The sequence below is a fragment of the Ursus americanus genome, chromosome 7, assembly GCF_024610735.1.
Source record: "Ursus americanus isolate L20-20 chromosome 7, mUrsAme1.1.p, whole genome shotgun sequence".
NCBI lineage: Eukaryota > Metazoa > Chordata > Mammalia > Carnivora > Ursidae > Ursus > Ursus americanus.
Window position 1 is genome coordinate 64,981,909 of NC_142133.1, and position 18,603 is coordinate 65,000,511.

At 43.6% G+C, this 18,603-nt stretch overlaps 1 protein-coding gene across 1 annotated transcript; it reads right to left on the bottom strand.

Annotated features, from left to right (window-relative positions):
• Positions 1-326: 326 nt before the first annotated feature.
• Positions 327-17,305, bottom strand: SPATA31H1 (SPATA31 subfamily H member 1). Its single transcript, XM_087863763.1, is given in 3 exon segments — positions 327-374; positions 376-402; positions 404-17,305. Coding segments are annotated over 3 exon segments (16,962 nt in total). The 5' UTR covers positions 17,291-17,305.
• Positions 17,306-18,603: the final 1,298 nt, after the last annotated feature.

An 18,603-nucleotide genomic window follows, 5' to 3' on the forward strand; every position in this document is an offset into this window, starting at 1 on the left:
TGGGGTTTGGAGCCCCCAACCTGGCCTCAGAACCCCTTCTTCGCGTTCCATCCGTTTGCACACCAAAAGTCCCTCTACCCTCCATTCCCGACCCAGCACGACGAGTGGTCTTTCTAGATGGAGATCAATTATTGCCCCTTTATTTATCTTAGAGAAATTACAGACCCATTCCCGCCCTCCCTCCCCCCAGGTAGAGAGGCATAGAGGCTCTTTGATGGCTGAGGGTGCAGGTATTGGAGACAGTGGCTGAGCAGGAAAGAAGCCAGGAAAGGGGCAGCTCGGTGAAGACTTGAGCCAGTCAATGAACAATGGGGGCGAATCTCTTCTCATCTATTAGCTTCAGGCCTCTAAACTTGCCCTGCTTTGGAGTATTTTGTGTGTGGTCCCTAGGAGATGTGTTTGAGTAACTCTTGCAATCTTTAGACAGACTACGTCTGAGCCTCTCCCTAGGAGAGCTGTGCTTGAGTCTCTCCTTAGCGGGACTGTGACAGGTTCTCTCAGAGGGACTGAGACGGTTTTTCTCAGACCAACTGTGTTGGCCCCTTTCAGAGTGGCTGTGTTGGCTGTGCTCAGAATGACTGTGTCTGCTCCTCTCAGAGTGACTGTGTCCACTTCTTTCAGAGGGACTAGGATGAGTTCGCTCTGAGGAACTGCGACCCCTCCTCTCAGAGGGCCTGTGCTGTCTTCTCACAAAAGGGCTGTGTCCTCTCCCCTCTAAGGGACTGTGATGAGTTTTCTGAAAGAGACTGCAATTGTTCCTCTCAGAGGGCCTGTGACATCTTCTCTCAGAGGGACTGCGACATCTCTTCTCAGAGGGACTCTGATGGCTCCTTTTGGAGAGACTGTGATGGCTCCTCTGAGAAGGACTTCGATGGCTCCTCTCAGAGGGACTGTGACACCTCCTCTCAGAGGGACTGCGACATCTCCTCTCAGAGGGACTCTGATGGCTCCTTTCAGAGAGACTGTGATGGCTCCTCTGAGAGGGACTTCGATGGCTCCTCTCAGAGGGACTGCGATGGCTCTTCTGAGAAGGACTTCTATGGCTCCTCTCAGAGGGACTGCAATGGCTCTTTAGAGAAGCACTAAGATGGCTCCTCTCAGAGGGACTGCGATGGCTCTTTAGAGAAGCACTTCGATGGCTCCTCTCAGAGGGACTGCGATGGCTCTTTAGAGAAGCACTTCGATGGCTCCTCTCAGAGGGACTGCGATGGCTCTTTAGAGAAGCACTTCGATGGCTCCTCTCAGAGGGACTGCGATGGCTCTTTAGAGAAGCACTTCGATGGCTCCTCTCAGAGGGACTGCGATGGCTCTTCTGAGAAGGACTCCGATGGCTCCTCTCAGAAGGACTGCGATGGCTCTTTAGAGAAGCACTTCGATGGCTCCTCTCAGAAGGACTATGATGGCTCTTTAGAGAAGCACTTCGATGGCTCCTCTCAGAGGGACTACGACATCTCCTCTCAGAAGGACTGCGACATCTCCTCTCAGAAGGACTGCGACATCTCCTTTCAGAGGGACTGCGATGGCTCCTTTCAGAGGAATTATGTGGGGTTTTCTCCCTTAAGAAGCTATGGTGGTTTCGCTTCTTGGGTGTGAGTTTCTCTCTAAGGTGACTGTGTGAGGTTCTCTTAAGTGAACCATGTAGATTTCTCCCTTGGGCTTGAACTCTGGATCCTGTTTTGGAGTTCTTAGATTCTTGGCTAGAGATTTCACTTCTGCAGAAGTTTTTCTTAGCTTTGCTGCTACTGTCATTTTGAACAATACCCATAGGCTGTCCGACTGAAGTGGTTTTGAAAATGGCACTTCTTTGGGAAACTATGGGCTTGGGCAGTTGGGTACATCTGCGTTGGAAAGAACTATCCCTTTTTGGTTGTTGAGCTGATCCGAATTGCTCTATTTCTTCCCATAACATCTTCTCCTGCTTAGTGGTTATGTCTGTTGGCTTTAGCTTAACAACTGGCATCCTGTCTCTTTTGATATCTCTTGATAGGGAATAATCTCTGGCTTTTTGTTTTGGATGGTGGTTTTTGCTTGAGCGCAAATGGTCTGGCCTTGACCTGTCCTCAGGCTTCTGCCCAGCAAAAGCCATAATTCTGTGTGCTGTCTGGAATGCTTGCTTTAAGCCTTGAAAAAGCAGTTGAATGAATTTGGGTTGGGAGGATTTCTTAGATTGTCTTTTTGAAGAGGCAGTAATTGTCTGAGATGCTCCATTCCTCTTCCTTCTTAACTGGTCTGTTAATTCCCTAGAAGGACTCCGAATTGTGGTTCTACCATTTGTGTAGAACCTTGTGTTTTGTGTTCTGCCTCCCTTAGTGATTCTTTTCATTGGGTATTTTGAACTATGGGTCTTTTTGGTTCTCCTTTTAGCCCATTTTGCAACCTGATTGCTTTCAGAGTCACTCTCTGGTAGAGAATGAACTTGAGTAAAGTCATAGTACCCCAGCTCTCCAATTCCTGTCTTTCCTACTAGGTCAGGGCTGCTATACTGCCTTCGCCTGATGTGGACTTGTACAGGAGCAGGAGATTGGGAAGATCCAGACTGGAATTCTATTGTAGAAGTAGGACTCTTGGAAGCTCGAGTATAGACTTTAGCTTTCCTTAGTGATGGTGATATAGGACTCCTCGGTGTGATGGGTCTGTCTCTTCTGTGGTACTTTGGCACTTGGGGTCTTTTCCCAGTTCGCAACCTAAAGCCAAGATGCAACCTAATCTCTCCGTGGCCTTCAGGAGTGCTTACAAGGTGGAGCTGTGGATAGATAAGAAGATAAGGCCCAAAGGTGCCCTGTAATTTATGAGAGCAATTAAATCCTGCACATCGGCCACACTGTAGGCAGATAGGGTATTTTAAAACCAGACCTGAAGTTAGAGGTGGAGGTACATTTGGGGGTATTTGACTCCTTAACAGTTTTGCTGCTATTTTTAGCTGCAGATCTTGTAGCAACTGGAACTGTTCTGAGAAGTCAGTCTTGGCCTGGGGAAGATAACTTGGCTTGAGACGGTGTTGGGACTCAAAAATCCTTGTCTGTGAATTACTCTGTGAGTTCTCACTCTCTTCCACTGGAACAGAATCTTTCCTAGTGAAAACTATATTGAAGGAAGACTCTAAATTTACTGGGGCAGGAGGGTGGCCCCCTGTACATGAAACAGGCATATGCTGAATGACTTCCTGGGATATATCACTGAGCTTCGAACTTTTCTTTATTCTCGCTCTAGTCCCAGAGTATTGCTGTATTATGGAGGACATGGAGCTACGTGTCCACATCCTTAAGGCTATTCTTTGCTCAACACCATGGCATGAAGTGTGCCTCTGAATGTAGTTTTTGGACACTGAAGTCTGAGAAATAATACTTCGACTCTTCTCTAGAAGACTCTGGGAAAATTCCATCAGTTCAGCTGGAACCCCAAATAAATTCTGAATGGATTGACAGATATCTGCAGTGGCTCTTTCCATTAAAGATGTTTGAGAACAAAGCTTTCTTTCCATAGTGGTTCCCAAGACATTCCCCAGCATTAGCATACTGGAGAGATATTTTCTAGGTAGTCGCTGTCTCCAGGAGTGATTCTCCCAAACATTGTGTTGTCTGCCGAGGACAGACCAGGTAAGGCCTCTTTGAGTTCCTGATCCTGACTGGAAGGTCCTAGATAGTGATCTCCAGCTTTGCGGAGGATGTTGGGATAGGCGCTGGAGTGAATTCTCTAGCTTTTCCACCTGCTTCTTATCAGTCCTCTTATATAGGACACCCACTTTGGGGATCTCAAAATGTGGGCTTTCTACAATGTTAACTGTCTTATCAGAGGATTGATTGTTAAGGGACAAGGGAAGGGTTGAAGCTTGTATCATAGTAGGGTCTATAAAGGACTCTTCAGGCTGCAAAATATCTGTCCCAAGGTTTTTTATACCCAAGGCCCTTGATACTTCTGGCATCTCCAAATCGCAAAAGCTTCCTAATTCAGATGTTTCGACAGAGCTTAAGATGAGTGAGTTTGAAGAGTTCTGTAGAAATCTAGAGAAATAATTCCCTATTTGTAACTCCTCTCTTGGTGTAAAATCCTCAGATTCCCTATTCTGATATACCTGTGCTAGATTCAAATCCTTGCATTTCATTATTTGAGGAGGCCCTATTTTTATCCCTATTGCTTTCACAGCTTGAAGCCGTTGTTCATGAGTGAACACTGTAGGTTCGTCAAATGGAGATGCTGGCTGTGAGAGTAATTCTGCAGATTTCATTTCAGTATTTGGCCTTGGAGTTAACTCGACAGGTTCTACCATTTCTTGAAGATGATTTTTTGGGAATAAATCCAAACAATCCATTACTTCAATCGCTGATCCTAAGGCTATTCCTATTGGTTCTACAACCTGGGGAATTGGTCCTGGTGCTAATTCCTCAGATTTTACAATCTGAAGTGGTGGCCCTGGGATTAACACAGTCTTCACAATTTGAAACCCTGTCAACTTCATTATTTCCAAAATTTGGTGTGTTGGCTCTGTGGTTAATTCCTTTGATTTTACGCTTTGTAAGCATAGCCCTGAGGTAAACGCAGAAGGTCTCACATCTTGCAGTTTTGGAGTCAACTCAACACAGTCTACCATTTGAGAGGTTGGCCCTGGGGTTAATGCTACAGACTTCACAACCTGAAGTGGTGGCCCAGGAGTCACTTTCACATATTCAATAACTTTTTGGGGAGCTACTGGGGTTATTCCTATTAGTTGATCAGCTTGAAGCTGTGTCTTTGTAGATCCTGTGACTTGATCTAGTGGCTTTGGACTAATCCTCATAAATTCTATAATTTGGCCCCGTAGTCCTGGAGCTATCTGTGAATATTTCATGCTTTGATTCTGTGACTGTGTTAGTCCCATTGATCCATCCCCTTGCTGCCATGTCTCAGAGGTGAGCTCTACAGATTCTGCGTGTCCTGCAACTTGACCTGTTTGCTTTGGGGGCAAATCTAAAGATTTCTCCCTTTGAAGCCATTGCTTAGAGGTGGAACTCAAAGATTCAGGAACTTGATATCCTAGCCCTGGTGTCATCTCTGGAGATTCTGGGACATGATGTAATGACTTTGTAGTCAGTGCTTCCGATTCTTCCCTTTGCAGTCTCTTCTCAGAGATCACCTCCACAAATTCTAGTGCTTGAGAATAGGGCCTTGGAGCTCTCTCTGCATATCCAGTGGTTTTACTTATTGGCTTTGAGGTCATTCCAAGGAATTCCTTCCCTTTTGGCCTTCCCTGAGAGGTCAGCCCCATAGTTTCTGTAGCGTGATGCTTGGGCTCTGGTGTCCTCTCTTCAGATTCTACAACTTGCTTCAGTGGCCTTGTAGGTGACTCCCCCAAATCCTTAACTTGAGGCCATGACTGAGAGAGCAACTCTAGGGTTTCTGGGATTTTCTTTAGGGTTAATTCTAAGGATGTAGAGCCTTGATTCCTTAGCTCAGGAGCCAGACCGACAGATTCTGGTACTTGAAGATCTAGCCTTAGAGGCACTCCTGAAGATTCCATGGCTTTACTTGTTGGCTTTGGGGTCAACCCCACAGATTTTTCTACAGTTTCTTTGCCTTGGTGTGCCAATCTTTCTGTGATATGATAAATTGGTATTGAAATCAAATTCGCAGATTTAGAGACTTGATGCTTTGGTGTTGGGATCATCTCTGCACATTCTACAAACTGATGCCCTGGCCTAGGGATTATCTCAGAGGAGTCTGTGATTTGATAACTTCTTTTTGGAGTTAGCTCCTCAGATTTTGTTCTTTGAAGCAGTGACCCAGGTGGCAACTGTACAGATTTTATATCTTGTTGCAGAGATGCTGAAGACAATTTCACATGTTTTGTACTTTGCAACTTTGGTTCCGGAGTAAACTCCAAAGGTTTCTCACCTTGTTGCTGTGATTCTGGAGACAAACTTGAAAATTTAACGGTACTCAACATTGGTCCTGGTATGAACTTCTTAGTTGGCTCTGGTACCAACACCACTGATTTCATACCTTGCCTTCCTGAAGTCAACTCCCGGCAATTCATACCTTGCTGTTGGGACCCTGGTGTGAACTCTGCAGATTTCACATCTTGAAAACATGGCTCTGGTGCAAAGACCTCAGAATTAACACTTGGTGACCTTAGGCAGGACGACAACCCTAAAGAATTAGCGCTTTGAGGCTGTGGCAATAGGTTTGACTTCAGAGATTTCACATCTTGAGAACGTGGCTCTGATTCAAACACCACAGATTTCTGCCTGAGGCAAGAAACCAAATCCTTAGAATTCACATCTTGAGGTTGTGGCCCTGGTTTCAACTCTAGAGATTTCACATCTTGAAAACACAGCTTTGGTGCAAACACCACAGATCTCACCCTTTGCTGCCTGAGGTGTGAGGACAACTCCCCAGAATTCATACCTTGAGGATGTGGCCCTGGATTTAACTCCATAGATTTCATTTTTTTAAAACATGGCTCTAGTGCAAACATCTCATATTTCAAGTCCTGCAGCTCAGAGCCTGAAATCAGTTTCACAGAATTTGCACCACAAAGCAATGGCTCTTTGTTCATCTTCACGGACTTTACATCTTCAAGCAGTGGCTCTGGTAAAAATAACATAGATTTCACACCATTTAATGGAGAGCCTAAAGTGAACACTGACTGCACAACTTGTTGCTGTGACCGACAGTGATTCTCCAAAAACTGGATTTCTGGAAACTTTGCCCCTGGAATTAACTCAGAAGATTTTACACCTTGCAAATGTGGTCCAGGATTGAACAGAATAGATTTTGTACCTTGATATTCTGGCAGAGGGTTCAATTCAGAGGGTTTCATGCCTTGCATCTGTGGCCCTGGATTAATCTTTGTAGAAGTAATGCATTGAAGTTCTGACCCTAAATTCAAATCAGAAGGATTCACACCTTGCAGCTGTGGGCCACAGTTGAAGTCCCGTGATATTATACCTGGAAACTTAGTCCCCGGAGTCAATTCACATTTCAAATTTTGTAAATGTTGCACAGGGTTGAACATAACAGATTTTATACCTAGAACTTCTGGCCCCAGATTCAAATCAAAAGATCCCATACCTTGACATTTAACCCCTGAAGTCAACTCAGAAGATTGTATACCTTGCAAAGGTGGCCCAAGTTTGCACCCCATAGAATTTACACATTGTAATTTTGGCTCTGGATTCAACTCAGAAGAATTTACACACTTCATCTGTGGCCCAGGGCTGCATTCCACAGGTGCCACACAAAGAAATTTTGACCCTGGAATCAATTCAGATTTCAAATCTTGCAAATGTGCTTCAGGGTTGAACACCATAGATGTCTCATTTGGAATCTCTGTCCCCGAACTCAACTCAGAAGACTTCATACCTTGAAGTTTTGAAACTGAAGTTAATTCAGAAGGGTTTATACCTTGCAAGGGTGGCTCAGAGTTGCATCCAAGAGAATTTACACACTGAAGTTTTGGTTTTGAAATAAATGCAGAAGAATTCACATCTTGTAAAGGTGTCCCAAGGCAGAACACCTGGGATTTTATACCTTGAAGCTCTGACCCAGGATTCAGCTCAGGTTTTACACCTTTCAACTGTGGCCCAGTGCTGAATGCCCTAACATTTATACACTGAAGCTGTGGCCCTGGGTTCAATTCAGAGGATTTCCCACCTTGTAATTTAGGCTGATGCTTGAATTCCAGAAATTGCTCATATGGAAGCTTCATGTCTGTGCACAATTCAGATTTTATTTCTTGTAACTGTGGCCTGGGATTGAACTTGAAAGACTGCATACCTTGAAGCCTTGATCCCTGGCATAACTCAGAAGATTTCACATCTTGCAACTGTTGCTCAGGATTGAATTCCCTAGATTTCACATCTTGAAGCTTTGTCTTTTTGCATAATTCTGAAGATTTTATATGTTGCAAATGTGGTCCAGGATTGTATACCATACATTTCACACTTTGAAGCTCTGGCCATGGTTTCAACTTAAAAGATTTCTCTTCTTGCCACTGCTTCCCAGCACTGAACTCAGAAGATATCGCACTGCAGATCTTTGATTCCAAGGCTAACTCAGAGGGGTTTGCAACCTGGAATTCTAGGTCATGGTTGGCCTCTGTGGTTTTCATTATTTGAAGCTTTATGGACTCAGGAGATTTTGTACCTTGCAACTTTGCCCCAGGGTTGAGTTTCATAGATTTCATACCTTGAAGGTGTGCCCCTGGTGTCAACATAGGCAATTTCCTATTTTGTAACTGTGCGGCTGACTCAAACCCCAAAGATTTCACATCTTGGGCCTTTCCATCTAGAGTCAATTCAAGAGATTTCATATCTTGCCACATGGGTCTGGTAAGGAATTCCACAGATTCTCCACTTTGAAGCTTTGTTTTTGGTGTTAACTCAGAAGATGTTACACCTTGTAACTGCGGAACAGGTTTTAACTCAACAGATTTCAAATCTTGAAGCCTGCACTCTAGCATCAAATCAGATTTCTCACCTTGTCTCCATGGTCCAGGGTTGAACTCCACAGATTTTACACCTTGAAGCTTCCTCTTCTGAGTTAAATCAGATTTCCCACCTTGTAGCTTTGGACCATGGTTGAACTCAGAGGATTTCGCTTCTTGAAGCTTTGATCCTGGGATCACTTCAGAAGATTTCGCACCTTGAAAGTGTGATCTAGAACTGAACCCTGCAGATTTTTTATCTTGAAGCTTTATACCCATGATCAACTCAGAACATTTCACGTCTTGTAACTGTGGGCCTGACTGTACACCTGGAAACTTCCCCCCCAGGATCAAATCAGAGGATTTCTCACCTTGTAACTTTGGACTAGGTTTCAGTTCTACAGATTTCACACCTTGAAGCTTTTCCCTTGGGATCACTTGTGAAGATTTCACATCCTGCAAGTGTGGTCCAGACTTGAAATTCATAGATTTTACATCTTGAAGCTTTATACCCATGATCAACCTAGAAGACTTCATATCTTGCAACTGTGGGCCTGACTTGAAATCCACGGATTTCACTTTTTGAAGCTTTGTCCCTAGTATCAATTCAGAAGATTTCACACCTCCCAACTGTGGCCCAGGTTTGAACTTCGCAGATTCCACATCTTGAAACTTTGTTTCTGAGATTAACTTAGAACATTTCCCTTCTTGAAATTGTGGCTGTGGGTTGAACACCAATTTCACATTTTGAAACTTTGATCCCAGGATCAGGTCAGAAGATTTCACAACTTGCTCCTGGGAACTGGGGCAGCTTTCCTTATGTTTTATATTTTGAAGCTTTGTCTTTGGGGTCCTTTCAGAAGAATTCACACCTTGTAATGATGGCCCGAGGTTGAAATCTGTACATTTGGTACCTTGAATCTTTGTCCCTGTGGTCACTTTAGAAAATGTCATACCTTCCAACAGTGAACTTGGATTTAACTCAGTAAATGTCATATCTTGGGACCTTATCTCAGGCGACAACTTAGAAGATTTTAGATCTTGCCACTGTGACCCAGAGTTGAAATTCTCAGATTTCACACCTTGTACCTTTGCCTGAAGAGTCAATTCAGATGACTTCATGCTTTTCAAGTGTAGTGGGGAGTTCAACTCTATAGCGATATTACTTCGTAATTGTGACCCTTGGCTTGTTACCCCAGATTTCATGTTAGGAAGCTGTGGCTCTTCTGTAAGCACTAGAGACTTCACACCTTGAAGCTGTGCTCCTGGGGATGACTGTAAGGGTTTCACTTCTTGAAGCTTTGGTCCTGCAGTCAATTTAGTAGATTTCCTATCAGGCACACAAAGCCTAGATTTGAATGGCATAGATTTTATATCACAGAGCTTTGACCTTGAAGTCAGGTCACATGATTTCACACTTCTAACCTGTAGACAAGGTTTCAAATCGCAGTCTTGAAGCTGATGTTCCTGGAGGGATGCCAAAGATGGTGTATCTTGGAGCTTTGGCCTTGGAGTCAATGCAGATGACTTTCTATCTCTTAACTGTGTTAAAGATTTCAACCCTACAGATCTGACACCTTGAGACTGTAACCCTATGGACTTAGCACCTTGGAAATCAGGTCCTGGTATCCACTGAATACATCTCATACTTTCCAGCTGTGTCTCTTTTTTGAACTCAATAGTTTTCACATCTTGAAGCTGTGGCTCTGAGGTTGATGCCAAAGCCTTCCCTTTTTGCAGCTGTGGTCCTGGGAACACCTCAGGGGTTTTCACATTCCGCACCTTTGGCCCAAGGTTGAACTCCGTATATGTTGCACCTTGAGGTCTTGGCCCAAGAGTCAATTCCGATGACTTCACATCTCTTAACTGTATCGAAGATTTCAACCCTGCAGATTTAACACCTTGAGACTGTGACCCAAGATTTAACTCTACAGACTTCACAGCCTGGAACTTAGGTCCTGGTATCCACTGAATACATCTCATACTTTCAAGCAGTGGCTCTTGTTTTAACTCAACAGTTTTTACACAAAGTTGTGGCTCTGAAGCTGACTCTGAGGGTTTTATTTGGTGCAACTGTGGCCCTGGGGTCAACTTAGGAGACTTTATGCTTTGCAACTGTGGTTCAAGTGGTCCAAGTTTGAATTCTTTAGGTTTTAAACCTTGAATATTTGATTCTGGAGTCAATTCAAATGATTTCATACTTTCAAACTGTAACTCAAAATCGAGGTCTACTAATTTTTTATCTTCAAATTTTATCTCTGGAATTAACTCCAAAGACACCCCACCATCTGACTTAGCCCCCCTCTTCAGTTGCTCTGAATTCACACATTGCTGCTTTGGTGAGATTACAGATATCTTGCCATCCTGTTCTGGCCCAGAAGTTACAGTCACAGGTGCTGTCCCTTGAAACTGTTGCATTGGGGTTAAATCCACAGCTTTTACTCCTTGAAACTTTGGTCTTCTGGTCACTTTCACAGATTTCACTTCCTGTTTCTTTAACGTTGGGGTCAACTTCGCAGATTTCACACATTGCCGCTCTGAATCTGGAGTTTCCTCTACAGATTTTAAACTTTGATGCTTTAAACATGGGGTACTGTCGACAAATTTTGTATCTTGTGTTTGTGACTCTAAAGTCAGTTCCTCGGTTTTCCCACCTTGCAGTTCAGACCCTTGGAGCAAAGGCCCTGGTGCAAAAGGCACCAGTTTCTCACCTTGCATCTTTGGCCCAAATTTCAATTCCACAGTTTTCACATCCTGCAGTTGTGTTCTTGGGACCAACTCCACAGCTTTGGATACCTGAATTTTGGCCTGCAGAGTCAAGTCAGATTTTGCATCCTGAAGCTTGATATCTTCAGTGTTTTTCACAGGTTTGACATGTTCTATCCATGGCACTGCAGTTATCTCCACGGATTTCTCACCTTCCATTTGTGGACTGGGGGTTAGCAACATAGATTTCATACCTTTTAGACACTGTCCTGTAGTTAAGGCCACAGATTTCACATCTTTCAGCTCAGAGATCAACAATTCAGATTTTAAACCTTGAAGTTTTGAGCCTGGAGTCAGCTCCATTGGTTCCACACCTCCCACCTGTGGCCCTTGGATCAATTCAGAAGATTTTATCCCTTGTAAATGTGGTCTTCTAGTCAACTCAGAATAGTTAACACTTGGCAACTGTGACTCAGGAGTCAACTCCATAGATTTTGCATCTGGTTTCTGTGGCTGTGAGACAATTTTATAAAAAATGTTACCTTCCAAGTTTGACATTTGGTCCATCACTAAATTTTTTACACCTTGAAACAATGTCTCTGGTACTAACATTGCAGGCTTGACCACTTGCTTTTGAGGTCCTGGGGACAACCCCATAGATCTTACTCCTTGCATCTTTGGCATTGGGGTCAACTCAAAAAATTTCACATATTGCAGTTGTGGCCCTGAGTTTAACTCTGAAGACTTCACACCGTGAGGTTGAGTTCCTGATGTCAGATCACAAAATTTAACATCTTGTAGCCATGGCCCTGGGTTAAGCCCCACCTGCTTTATATCTTGAAGTCCTGGAGACATCTTTGCTAATTTAGAATCTTGAAGCCCTAACTCTGGAGTCATCTCCACAGAATTCACACCATGAAACATTGATCCTGGGGTTTGCTCCCCAAATTTGACACCTTGAAGCTTTGGCCCTGAAGTCAATTCAGAAAACTTGACATCTTGCTCCCTTGGCCCTAGGTTCAGTTCTTGAGACTTCACACCTTGAAACTGTAGTTCTGAGGTCAATTTCATAGATTCCATGCTGTGAAACTGTGATCCCTCAACAGACAGAAGAGATTTCATATTTTCACTCAACAGCCCTTGGCTTGATTCCAAAGATGATTCTGTTACAAATCCTAAGGACTGTATGTCTTGAAGCTGTGTTCCTGGTATACATTGCACATGTTTGAAACCTTGATGCTTTGGTTCTGAGGTCAAATCAGAAAATCTTACATCTTGCAACCATGGTCCTGAGTTTTGTTCCACAAATTTCATACCTTGAGTTTGTGGTTCTGGAGACAATTGTACGGACATAACACTTTGATGCTTTGGCCCTGGGATAAAATCGGACAATTTGATCTCTTGCATTGGGGAATCTGGGGTCATTTCATCAGATTTCACACTATGATGTGGGGACCTTGAGATTAAATCTACAGGTTTTTCTCCTTGAAGAAGTGACCCTAGGGATAACTTTGAAAATCTGACACTTTGCAAATGTGGCCCCGGGGTCAATTTCACACCTTGAAGCTGTGCCCCCTTAGTCAATTCCTCTGATATTATACTTTGTAGTACTGGTTCTTGTACCAGCTTCTCAGATTGCACCATTCCAGTAGTAGCTGGCTGTTGGATTAAATTAACATATTCCACATCTTGTAGTTGTGGCTCTGGATCCAGCTGCATAGACTTTACTCCCTCCAACTGTGGCTCTGGGGTCAACTCCATAACATGTCGTTTTGGTCGTGTGATAAATTGTTTAGATCCTACCACTAATGGGGATGACTCAGGGGTTAACTTCACAGATTTCAAATTTTGCATCAGTGGCTCTGATTTCTCATATTGCATCCCTGGTCCTAAAGTCAGTTCTGGAGATCCTTTTACTGAATATGGTGATACTGGCATTGTCTCCTGGGTATTTTCAACTTGAAACAATGCCAATCCAAAAGGTTCTGTGTTTTCATATTCTGACCTTAGGGGTATCTCTGAAGGCTCAATAACTTGAAGGTGTGGCTTTAGAGTCATTCCTGTAGATTCTATAACTTGACCTATTGGTTTTTGTGTTAATGCCACTTGGAGCAAAGCCTCAGAAACCAGCCTCGCAGTTTCTGTGTCTTGACAGCCTGGCCCTGGAGTCACCTCTGAAAAATTTTGAAAACATGGCCTGGGTATCATCCCAGTAGTCTCCACTACTTGCTGTGGGATTAATTTCACAGATTCCTCCTCTTGTGGCCAGGTCTGAGAAGCTAACTCTGCAAATGCTGTATCTTGATGCCTTGGTCTAGAAGTTGGACCCACAGATTTCATTGCTTGTAAATGTGGTTCCATGGTTAGTTTCCTTGATTCAACATGTAAATGTGTTTCAGGAATTAACCTCCTAGATTCTTCCAGTGGTACAGTTAAAGCCACAAATGTATTACCATGCATTAATGGACCTAGAGTCAACTCCTCAAGTTTTGCACTTTGGGGCTGCTGTTCTGGGGCCAATAGCACAGATTTCACACCTTGAAATTGTGGTTCTGAGGCCAACTCCTTATAATTCATAAATTCTGAATATGGTCCTAGATTCAGATGAACAAACTTCATACCTTGGGACTCTGGGTTCAACACTTCTGGGTTCATTCCTTGCATCTCTGATCCTGGTACCAACTCTGGAGATTCTGGAATTATGTGTTGAGACACTCGGGTCTCCAAGGCCTTTACGCCTTGGAGCATTGTCTCAAGAGCACCTTGGAAAGGCATTGAGTTCACCTGCATAGATTCTGAAGTCTGGCTCAATGGCCCTGGAGTACTTCTTAAAGATGATTGTTTCAACTCCACAGATGATTTCCTGGGGTGACAAGTGTCAGAGGTCAACTCTGCTTCTGTTCCTTGATATCCTGGCTCTGTGATCGTTCCTGAAGATTCTAAAGCTTGATGCCATGGGGTCAATCCTTCAGGTTCTGTGGCTTGATGATTTGGCTTGAGGTTCAGCTTTACAGATTTTACTGCCTGAATGTGTGTCCCTGAGATTGGCTCCTCATATTTCAAACCTTCTACCTGTGTTTCGGGAATCAACTTTCTACATTCTACCATTTGAGAAATTTTCACATCTTTAAGCAATAGTACTGGGGGTGTCTCCTTAGATCTTTCATCTTGTAACCATGGCTTTGGGGCCAACTCCACGGATTTCATATCTTCCTGTAGTGGTCTTAGGGTCAACTCCACAGCTTTTATATCTGGAAACTCTGGTGGAAGGGTCAAATGAACATATTCCAGACCTTGCAGCTGTGAACTGGAGGTCAAATCTATCAATTTCCTATTTTGCAACTGCGGTGCTGGAGCTAACTCAGCAGATTTTCCACTTTGTTGTTGTGTTCCTAGGGTTAAATGAATAGATTTCACACCTTGAAGCTGAGACCCTGGGGCTAACTGCACAGACTTCCCACGTTCCAGCTGTGGAATAGGGGTTAGCTCATTAGATTTTACAATGTGCAGTTGAAGTTCTGGGGCCAATTCTATAGGGTTCACAGTTGGGATCAGCTGTCCATATTTTACCATTTGTGGGACTGAACCTGAGGTTATGTCTATAGATTTTACATTTTGCAATCCTGGGGATAACTTCATAGAATCCACAGCCTTAAGTTGTGGCATTGGCTTACCCCCCAAATATTCTACAACTGGAAGTAGTGATGTAGTGCTCATTACTGCAGATTCTGTGACTTGATGTAGTGGCTTTTGGCTCATTCCCTTAGATGCTGTACTTTGACCTAGTGACCTTGGACCTGTCCCTAAAGGTTCCATTATTTGATGATGTGACTGTGTCGACTCAGTCAGATTTCTGATCATGGGGTCAGAGGCCAACCCCATAGTTTCTATAATTTGATGGCTTTGCCGTGGACTCATCTCTGAAGATTCTAAGATTTGATGCCATGGGGTCAACCTTGGAGATTCCATGTCTTGATGAGGTAGCCCTTGGGGTAATGCCGTAGTTTCTGAGCCTTGATGATATGGTTGTGGAGTTATCTCCACAGAGTCTAGCACTTGAATCCATGACCCAGGAGTCAACTCCAGAGGTTCCTTTACTTGAGATACTGGCCTTGAAATCAAATCCTGAGTTTCCACAACTTGTGATTGTGGTGCTATGATCATTCCCATGGGTGACCCCAGTGCTACTGGAGTTACCTTTAAAGAATGTATGGATTGATGTGATGGCGCTGGAATCATCCCTACTGATTCTGTGACTTTAAGTGGTGGCTTTGGAGGTAAACCCACAGATTCTACAACTCCAGGTGGACAAATAGTAGTAGGAGAGCTAGAAGAAGTCAAACCATCTCGCTGAGTTGCTCCTGGGGCCAAATTTGCAATTTTAGACTGTGAATCTCCAGATTCTATAACATGTGGCTGTGCTGGTGGAATTATCCCCATGAAATCCATAGCTTGTAATAGTGCCACTGGAGTTACTTTTGCATAATCCATAACTTGATGCAATGGACTGGAGATCATTTCTAATGATCTTGTGTTTTGACATATTGGCTCTGAAGGAATCTTCAGTGGTTCTATGATTTGACTTTGTGGCTTTGAGGTTATGTGCACTGATTCAGTAACTTCAGGCTGTGGCCCTACAGTAATTTCCACAGTTTCCACAACTGCATGTTGTGCCTTTGGACTCATCTTTCCTGGTGGTATGACTTCATGGTCCAACAATGTGTTTATTTCCCCTGACTCCATGGCTTGAGATTGTGTTCTTGGAGTGATTCCCACTGATTCTATGATATATGGATGTGATTTATTAATCATCCCCATAGAATCCATGACTTGAAGCAATGCTACAGGAGTTACCTTCACATTATCTGTGACTTGATGCAATGGTCTTGAGGTCATCTTTGATTCCGTAACTTGATGCTGAGGACTTGGTGTTACCTCCACTGATTCAGTGACTTGATATGATGGTTTTGTGCTTACCCTCACTTTTTTCATGGTTCCCATTGGTTTCCCAACTTCATCTGCTGGCTGTGGGAACAAACCCACAGATTCTATCACTTCTGAATGTGATTCTGGGATCATCCCCATTGAATCCATGACTTGAAGTAATGCCAAGGGAGTTACCTTTATGCTATCTGTAACTTGATATGGTAGCCTTGGGGTCAACTCCACATTAGACACGTGAGTCTTAGGCTGCTGTATCCTTTCTTCCGGAAGACCTATGACTTTCTGCTTCTGTATATTAACTTCTAGGACATGTTTTGGCTCCTTCTGCAGTAAAGTGGTTTCCTCTTGAATTATGTCAGCTCCTAAACTTTTGGTAAGTGGAGTGCCCAATGGTGGAACTAAGGGCCTGGATTCAAGGATTTGGGGGCCATCCCCAGGTTGTGACTGCTTACCTGGGATAAGTGACGGTGAAATTTTTGTTTCTGTTCTATTTAATCCAGATTCCACTCCAATATTCACATGGAGCTGAAATGATGGACAGTTTAGGGATTTATTGTTGATACTTTGTTCAGTACTTTGATGAATGGGCATAGATACCTGGATTTGAGGTTTCTCTGGTTCAGGAACTCCTCCTTGTGCCTCAATTAAATAATTCAGCATTGCCCATGATTCCCTCACAGGCAGAGGCACTGTTTGTTCCCTCAAAGTATAAACCTTCCAAGCCATATGTCCCTCTAACTCCCACCTAGCCAAAGGAGAGAGCCGGATTGGAGCCCACCCCGAGAATCGTGGTCTCGCCTTGAAAATAAAATCTGGCCCATGATCCAATGTCAAATGACCCTTGCTCTCTCTCCCATTCTTTGTTTCTTCTTGTTGGCAAAGATCTGGGGATTCGAACACAGAGTTGATAAAAGAGCTTTGAGATCTTAAGGGTGAAAGAGCCGTCAAATTCTGAAAAAGTTTTGATTTCCCAAACTCTGAGAGCTGAAAAGGGGGCAGGGATGTGCCTTGGTTCCTGAACACAGAAGACTGGTTTTTGGGTAAAATAGGTAAACTATGGCTCCGGAGTTGCCAGGTTGTTCCTTCAGAAAAGACAGGAAGTTGTGAGAGGCTGGAGTTGTTGCATAATGAGCCAGAGGAGATGCTGTGGTCAGTAGAATGTTTTGCCTTCTTACAGCCACAACAGGGTAGAGCAGGCTCTTGAGCCACAAGCACAGAGGAGGTGGAGGAAGAAATCATATCCTGCGGTTCAGGCAAACACAATTCCATAAGACTTGATCTAAGAAATAAAGAAAAGTTTCCATTTGCTTTGAAGCAGGAAAAGGGAGGAAAAGGGAAAGATAATGGCTATTTCGGATATGAAATATTTTAGCCTGAGGGAGCACAACAACAAAAGAGGTTGCTTTCCCCAGTAGCAATTACTTATGGAAAGAGTTCCCCTACCAGGAGGAAAGGGAGGCATTTGTCTCCATTCCAATAGAAATGATCCATAAAGCAGTTGTTCTTAAACCTTTGGGCCCAGAATTTACCCCACTGCCAAAACTAAGTAACCAACCAACCAACAATCTCTCTTTTCCCTCTCTCTTTCCCTCCCTCCTTCTCTCTCTACTACCTCCCTTATTCTGTCTCTTCCTCCCTCCCTCTTAAAAGTTGTACCACCTTTGGGGCACCTGGCTGGCTTAGTTGGTAGAGCATACAATTCTTGATCTCAGGGGTGTGAGTTCGAACCCCACATTGGGGGTAGAGTTTACTTAAAACAAAAACAAAAAATTCCACCACCTTCAACCTCCTCCCAGAAACTACCTTCCCTGACCTTGCACATTCCAGATGTTGGAAGATCTGTTGAAGACTTCTGTCCATTGACCAGAGTATATATTCCTGGGCCCATCCCACAGGGAGTCCTGAAAAGCTGGATACAACAGAGTGTGTCAATGTAATTGAAGTGATATTAAACACTAGTAAGGAAAGCAATAAGAAGAGTCACTTAACTTAGAAAGGAAACAACTATCATCGTGAGGGAAGTAAAACAGTACTAGGTACCTTTCCCCTAACTTTTATAGAGTTTAGCAGTAGGGTAGGCTGAAGACAGAAAGAATAGGTAGTGACGATCAACTTTACTCACTGTGTCAGGTTAGCTTCAGCGCAACCCATCCTGAGATTTTCTTCCCACTGGGAAGCTGGGAGCAGAGGTGAAGAATCTTTTAGCATCGTAATTGTTGACACCACCTTGTTCAACCCCCTTGGCTTACAAATAAGAAAACAAAGGTGAAATCATGCCCAGGATCATAAAGTTAATTAGTGGTAGAGCTCAGACTTAACAAAGGTCTCAAGTTTTTATATTTCAAACTATACTCTGCTGCCCTCACCATGTAGTAGAATAAGCCATTGGAAAGAGCAGGAACAACTGCGATAGTAGGGATTTGGAGTAGGGGAAACAACGTTCAGAATACATATTTTTTCCTGCAAAGGAGTCTATCCAGTGCCTATGACAGGGAAAAAAGGTATCGAAACTTCCTGCACCAAACGCCAATCACGCCAAATTTCCTTCCTGA